This window comes from Mus pahari, chromosome 2, assembly GCF_900095145.1.
Source record: "Mus pahari chromosome 2, PAHARI_EIJ_v1.1, whole genome shotgun sequence".
Classification (NCBI taxonomy): Eukaryota; Metazoa; Chordata; class Mammalia; order Rodentia; family Muridae; genus Mus; species Mus pahari.
Genome location: NC_034591.1, coordinates 102,609,635 through 102,617,899, shown reverse-complemented (window position 1 = coordinate 102,617,899; position 8,265 = coordinate 102,609,635). Strand labels below are relative to the sequence as shown.

The 8,265-nt window shown below is 38.7% G+C and overlaps 1 protein-coding gene across 6 annotated transcripts in view; it reads right to left on the bottom strand.

The window, feature by feature from the left end:
• The window catches only part of Alms1 (ALMS1 centrosome and basal body associated protein), a 102,420-nt gene that overhangs the window by 90,511 nt on the left and 3,644 nt on the right, over nucleotides 1-8,265 (bottom strand). For all 6 annotated transcript variants that reach the window (XR_003843230.1, XM_029534803.1, XM_029534804.1 and 3 more), the window contains exon 2: nucleotides 1,038-1,163. Coding sequence is in view for 5 of the 6 variants with exons in the window: in XM_029534803.1 (XP_029390663.1) it covers nucleotides 1,038-1,163 (126 nt within the window). In the remaining variant the exon portion in view is untranslated. The remainder of the gene's footprint in view (nucleotides 1-1,037; nucleotides 1,164-8,265) is intronic.

Here is an 8,265-nt window from a genome sequence, read left to right as displayed (position 1 = left end):
TTTCTGAGTTCGAGGCCAGCCTAGTCTACAAAGTGAGTTCCAGGACAGCCAGGGCTATACAGAGAAACCCTTTCTCAAAAGAACAAAAATTAAAAAAAAAAAAAAAAAAAAAACTGAACAAGTACTTCCAAACCTATCGACAATATTCCTTGGGCAAAATGGGAACAGGTACTTCAGAAAATAATTTAGCATATTCTTATAAAGTTAAATATACCATTAAATAATTTAGCTGATCTACTCCTAGGTATTTACTCAACAAAAGTCATATTTACTCAAAAAAAACCTGAAAAAATATTCTTTAACAATGAAAATTAAAGAGCTGATACATGCAACATAGGCTAACTTTAGAAAGAAAGGAAAAAAAAAATCAGATTTTTAAAATCCTCACACTATAATCTTGAAAAGGCAAAGCTACAGAGCCACCAGCTACAGGGTGCTTGCTATAACATCAGGGACTAGAGAAGGCAATGATTAAAATAGCATTCATAATCTTTTGTATATAATACCTAAGCTATATATCTCAACCATAGTGGTATATGACTGTATCTTTCAAAGCTCATCTGATAAACTGTATAGCTAAAACAGTTCACTTTAATCCATTTCTTTATACATCAAAAAACTTAGCTGTTTAAAAGTGGAAATAGATAACTGGGTAGTGGTGGCACACACCTTTAATCCCAGCACTGGGGAGGCTGGTAGTGTTCAAAGGCAGCCTAGTCTACAAAGCAAGTTCCAGGAACTTGCTATACGGAGCTATACAGAGGAAACCCTGCCTCAAAAAAAAACAGACAAAAAATGCAAATGGTCGCCTTTCCTCTTAAAATAAAATAAATTATCGTCAAGTAATGAGTTTGTAATTTTGAATGTTTTAACTTCTTGTATGCTAAGTATCCCAAGACATAATGCACAATACTCTTAAAAGAATGTAGACGAGCTTCTGTTCTACATAAAATTATGAGCACTATTAGGACACTGAAACTGACTACAACATCTCTTGTGCTACTGGTAAAAAGAAAAAGAATTTGCCCCAGATTTACCTGATCCTCCTCAGAGCTCCACTGGACCCCTGTTTCCAATAACATTGTACTGGAGTTGGAAAACTGGGCTCTAGAATTATCTTGATATGATGACTGCTGCCATACATGGTAAGTCAGTGGGACAACCTAAAAATCAAAAAGCACATGTAGCCAAGTGATGTACAATAACAAAAGTAACCATGCTAGAAAATGCCTTTCACTTTATAAAATGCTTTCATTCTGTTATAAAATGCTATTCTCCAAGCATAACAGCATTACCATCTTCATCAGAAGCAGCTGTAACTTACACACAGAGATTCTCAAGACTGGACCTGTTGATCTTCCCTCACAGGAGGCTATGGGAAAAGCCATTATAAGACAGGAAAACATAAGAAATAGTTCAGTGGCTTGAGACCTATTTGGTTTGGATTATATACACACAGCCTTGTATTAATGTATTTGAGAGTCGAGTTCCTTATCGTGCATATACTCACACCCCTCTCAGACAATGCACCTAGCAATCTCAGAACCCTCTACTCTCCACCTACACTAGGCAGAATGCACACTTAACTCTGAGCAATAGTACAAGCTTCTCTGCCCCCAACAATCAGATCTAGACTGTTTCTATTCAAATATAATCCCAAAGGATCTGGACAGGTAGAAAAGAAAGGCTAATCTGGCCTGAACTGGTTTGGGGTGCATATACAGTAAGACAAACTTCATTGTTTCAGTGAATTTGGGGGGGAAATTTCCCATTTATAATATTACATACGTGTAATTGTACATGCATACGAATCAAATCAGACACACTATGAGAAGGGACACATCAACAGAAAAAAAAAAAAATGACCTAATCTATCTTAACAGCATTCATCTGAAAACCTTCACAAAACACCCATAAATAACTTAAAATCTTGTTAAATAAAAATCTTTTAGATAGAACAGGTTATATTTAGAAGATATATATATGCATGTGCATGGAACAATTAATGAAAAAAGAGACCATGAATTTAAAAGAGCCCAAGGAGAGGTATATTGGAGGGTTTGGAGGGAAGAAAGGAAATAGAGAAACTATGTAATTATATTATAGTCTCGAAAAGAAAAAGTAAACATACCAAAACATTGTACTTTATCTTTTTGTTTTTGTTTTTTGAGACAGAATTTCTCTGTGTGATCCTTGGTGTCCTAGAACTCACTCTGTAGACCAGCCTGAAGTGGAACTCAGAGATCTTCCTGATTCTGCCTCCAGAGTGCTGGGATTAAAGACATCCCCCACCATCTATCGCCCAGCACATTTTATTTAATCTTTTAAAGTTTGATACATTACATCCTTTAAACAAGATAACTTGAAAAATGATACGATATTTAGTGTGAGTCTCTCTTGAAACTTCCCCACAGGAGTCTTGGAGTATACTATTTATAATGAACTCTGCTTCTCACCGATCTGTCCTAAAATCCTTTCTGTAGCCTAAGACCTCTGCTTCACCTGAGACCTGAGTGTAGTACCTGGGAGGAGCTCCTTGGGCTGCTGGAATCAGCAATGCTGAAAAGCAACTCCTCTGTTGGTTAAAAGGTAATATGAAAACTGCCTTTAAAAAAAAATCCATTTTTAAAAAAAATCCAAATTCACTTTATCAATTTCTATCTAAAATCAAAACAGTGAATCTACTACAAATTAACAAGAGAAATTGTAAAATGAATGACTTTTATATGCAAATCTGAGTTTATAAGAAATTAAGAAAAATCAGGAGAGCTAAATAACAAAGAAGACATTAAGAATCAGAGTAGAAACTGTATAGGTATCTCAGTTGGAGAGTGCTTGCCTAGTACACACAAAGCCCTAAGTTCAACCTCCAGTACCATATAAACACTAAAAGTGTGGTAATACAGTCCTATAATCTTAGTACTCAGATGTGGTAACAGAAGAATCAGAAGTTCAAAGCCATCCTTGGCTAGTGAGTTTAAGGCTAGCCTGGACTACATGACACCTTTCCCTAAATAAATAAGGTGGTGTGATAACTCATTAGGTAAAGATACTTTCACTTAGCATGATAAACACATTGTTCAATCCTGGTACCCACAACCACATAATAGAAGGGAGCTGATTCCCATAAATTATCCTCTGATCTACACAAATAAAAGTGTGCATATGTGAAGGCACATATACACACACAAACACCCAAATGCAATAGATTAAATAAAAACAGGGACTGGCGAGTTGGCTTAGCTGTTGAATGCTTGCTACTCTTCCAAAAGACCTAAATTCAATTCCCAGCACCCATGAGCTGAAGGATGGTAACAATCAACTCTAACTCCAGCTCCAAGAAATCCTACGCATTCTTCTGACCTCCATGGTCACCTGTACACACCTGCACATCTGTGCACACACACAAACAAGTTTTTAAAGCTACTTTTTAAAACATGTCCAATAAGCTAAGGTAAACTAAAGTCAGCAAAATGTCAGAACAAATAAAAATAGCAACAGAGACAATGATTTTAAGTGACAAAGGCTAGAAGGTTAGACAGGTAGCTGAGTCAGTAAAGTACTTGCTTTATGAGCACAAGGACCTGGGTTCAATTTCTATGAGTTATATTAAGAAGTGGTAGTAACTGAGGAGAGCTGATCTCTGGCCTCCATGTATTTGCATACCTGTATGCACATATACATGAACACACACACACACACACACAGACATATATATATGTATCACACAGACACACACACACACACAAAATCAGTTACATTTCTGTATACAAGTAACTACCCAAAGAAGAAATGAGAAAAGTAACATAGATACATAGATGCACAGATACATAGACAGATAGATAGATGATAGAACAACAGACAGCAATTCCAGCACTTTGTCAGAGGGAGGACCTAAAGAGTTCAAGGTCAGCCTGAGCTATAGCAAATTACAGACCATAACACACTAACACACACACAAACACACACACACAGAGTCAGTTCATAAATAAATACTTAACGACAAATTAAGTCAAGAAGGTAAAAGACCTGTATCCTAAAGAGTCTAAAATTCTAATGAAAGAAACTGAAAAAAAAAAAAAAAAACACTTAGCCAGATATGGTAGCACACACTTTTAAAACCCAGGTAGAAGCCAGCCTGATCTATGTATGTATAGTTGAGTTTCAGACCAGCCAAGCCAAGCAATACAGTGAGACTGGTGGGGGAAAGGAGAAGGGAGAAGTTGAGAAGGGAAAAAGAAAAAGGCACAAATAAACAGATAGCCAATGTTTGGGATTAGGAATAATTAATATTGTTAACATGTGCATATTGCCCAAAGCAATACACAAATTCAATACAATCTATCAAATTCCAATGGTATTCACAAAAATTTAAAGCAAAAAATTTCCCAACATTCATATGAAACTACAAAAGACCCAAAACAATCTTAAACAATTCTGAGAAAGAAAAAGCTATGTGTCCTATTTTATTGATTTCAACTACACAAGAAAATAAGTTTTTAATTATAAAAATTGAAGTTTAAACTATAAAAACAAGAAAACAAAGAGAAAAGCTCTTTAATTCTGGTCTTGGCAATGCTTTTTTCTATACCACACTACAAGCTCAGAGTACAAACTGAAAAGATGGAACTCTATCAGACTAAAAAGCTGCACAGCGGGCTGGAGAGATGGCTCAGAGGTTAAGAGCACTGGGTGCTCTTCCTGAGGTCCTGAGTTCAATTCCCAGCAACCACATGGCGACTCAAACCATCTATAATGAAATCTGGGGCCTTCTTCCAGCCTGCAGGTACACATGCAGGAAGAATGCTGTATACATAATAAATAAATCTTAAAAAGGGGGATGGGGGCTGGCGAGATGGCTCAGTGGGTAAAAGCACTGACTGCTCTTCCAAAGGTTCTGAGTTCAAATCCCAGCAACCACATGGTGGCTCACAACCCCTCCTAATGAGATCTGACCCCCTCTTCTGGTGCATCTGAAGTCAGCTACAGTGTACTTATGTATAATAATAAATAAATCTTTTTTTTTTTTAAATGCTGCACAGCAAAGGAAACAACAAAATGTTGCTCCAGGGTAGAGTACTTGTCTGACACTCATGAGAACTGTACTGGCTGGTTTTGTGTGTCTACTTGACACACACTAGAGTCAGTAGAGAGGGAGGGGCCTCAGCTGAGGAAATGCCTCCATGAGATCGGGTTGTAAGGCATTTTCCCAATTAGTGATCAATGGGGTAGGGCCCAGCCCATTATGGGTGGTGCCATCCCTGGGCTGGTGCTAATGGATTCTGTAAGAAGTCAGGCTGAGTAAGCCATGGGGAGTAAGCCAGTAAGCAGCACTCCTCCATGGCCTCTGCATCAGCTCCTTCCTCCAGGTTCCAACTTTGCTTGAGTTCCTATACTGACTTCTTTGGTGATGAAAGTGTAAGCTAAATAAAACCTTTTCTCCTCAACTTGCTTTTTAGTCATGGTGTTTTGTCATAGCAAAGAAACCATAACTAAGATAAAACCCTGAAATCTATCCAGCACAGGAGAGAAAGACAAAAGAACAAAGCAGCAGAGAGGAAGGAAGAGGATAGAAACGGAGGAGAAGAGGAAGGACAGCACACTACAGAATGGGAGGAAATATTTGCAATATTCTCAAAGTACGAGTCTAATGTTAAACACATTAGCCAAAAATAAAAAAGGGGGCAAACGCCTTTAATCCCAGCACTAGATGGAAAAGGCAAGAGGATCTCTGTGAGTTCAAGATCAGTCTGGTCCACATAGTGAGTTCCAGGACTCAGAGAAACCTAAATAAACAAATAAATAAATAAATAAATAAGACATAGGGTCTAGAGAGCTGGCTCTGTGGTTTAAAGCACTGGCTGCTCTTGCAGAGGACCTAGGTAGGGTTGGGTTCTCAGCACCCACATGGAGGCTCACAAGCATAACTCCTGTTCCAAGGGCTCTGACATTTCCTTCCTCCTTCACAGGCATCATGCATACAAGTAGTGCAGATGTATATTTACAGCAGCGAACATCATACACATTAAATAAATAAATCTAAAAATTGTATTAAAATAGATATGTCATACCATTCAATAGGAGAAAAGCCATCTGACTATAAAAATGAAAAGGTCCCCAATAGTTTGCCTCATACCTCCCTGCACTTGACTGATCTCAGCTTATCTTGGAAGCTAAGCAGGATTTGGCCTACTTATTACATCAGATAAGAGATCCTTGGATACATGCAAAATCCTGGGTTTTTTAATTTAAAACCCATATGAAACAGCCCAAATAAAAATTAAGCAAACACTCTAAATGGACATTTCTATTAATTAATGTATGAATGATCAATAAAAACAAGAAAACAGTGCCAGGCGTGGTGGCACACACCTTTAATCCCAGCACTCGGGAGGCAGAGGCAGTCGGATTTCTGAGTTCGAGGCCAGCCTGGTCTACAAAGTGAGTTCCAGGAGAGCCAGGGCTATACAGAGAAACTCTGTCTCGAAAAACCAAAACCAAACCAAACCAAAACAAAACAAAAAAATTAGTACTCCATTCTAATGAACTAAATTATCAAAATTAACTTAAGTAACATGAGTCTATGTATACAGACCACACCTGAGAGGAAATCTGGAAACACCATAGTTTTGCTTCTGGTGTCACTCAAACATTAGAGAAACATTTCCACACAAGTAAACGGTTCTCCTGGACATAGGAAATATTCATTCCAGCACTTTCCATGCAAATAGAACACCACAGACAAAACCTAAGGCTCAGATTATGTTTTCCTTCTGGAAAAAAAAATGCTATCAGAAGAGATGCTGAACACTAGTTGGAAACTGCAGGATAAAAGTAAAGGGAGGAGGGGACAACAGGAACCAATCAAAAATTTGTAAGCTGGGTTCATGACTCATTTAAAAGTTGGAGACCAAGAATCTCTAGGGCCACAACCCAAAACAATTCCCTTCAAAATGTAAGCTCCGAGGGGAGATGTTTTAAATCATCTGAGCAGCAGGAAAACAAAAGATCAGAGGCTCAGAATCACTCACTCAAATGAAGTCTTTAACAAGATGTAGGGAGCAAAAGGGAAAGGAGCTGACTCCGTAATGTAAACCCTGCTGACCTGAGTTCAATCCCAACATAAAAGGGGAAAATCAAATACACACACATACACATACATACATACACACATACATACACACACACACACACACACACACACACACACACACACACACAGAGTCCTGACTTTCACCTGCATTCAATCCTCAGCCCCTGCTCTCTGGTATCAGGAGACAAGTAGATATTTGTGACTTGCTGGTAGGCCAGCCTAACCTTCCAATAAGCTCCAGTTTCAGTAGTAGATCCTGTCTTAAAAATTAAGGTGCTGGGCTGGTGAGATGGCTCAGTGGGTAAGAGCACCGCACTGCTCTCCCAAAGGTCCCGAGTTCAAATCCCAGCAACCACATGGTGGCTCATAACCATCCATAACAAGATCTGACTCCCTCTTCTGGAGTATCTGAAGACAGCTACAGTGTACTGACATATAATAAATAAATAAATCTTTTAAAAAAAAAAAATTAAGGTGCCACACACCTTCAATTCCAGCACTCTGGTGGCAGAGGCAGGTGGATCTCTATAAAGATCACTATGTAGACCAACCTAGTCAAATTAAATAAATAAGGTGGGAAGCAATCCAAGTAGAAGTAGAACTTTGGCTTCAATATATACCTATACACACAAGCATATGTGCACACAAACACCACACCACACACACACACAACAAACATTGTTAGACAACAGATGGACAATGAACACATCTTTAAAAACTAGGCAGGTATAAGTGGTGTACGCCTTTAATCTTGGGAGGCCTCTAAGTTCAAATATGGTGTTTCAGGACAGTCAGGACTACATAGAGAGACCCTGTTTCCAGAAAAAGAAAAAAGAAAAACAGAAAAAAGAAAAAAATGGGGAGAGGAGGGCTATAGCTCAGGGGCAGGTTTGCCTAAATGCATTAAGATCAGGATTGGAAACCCACAACTTCATAAAGTAAACAAACAAAAGGACGGCTGGCTACACTACCATATATTCTCTAATGTAAAGTACTGATGTAACCAGGACTGGGTATGATGACCACATGTTTATTCCAGGACTTGGGAAGCAGAGGCAGTCAGATCTCAAAGAGTCCAAAGACCGCTGGGCGTGGTGGCGCACGCCTTTAATCCCAGCACTTGGGAGGCAGAGGCAGGCGGATTTCTGAGTTCGAGGCCAGCCTGGTCTACA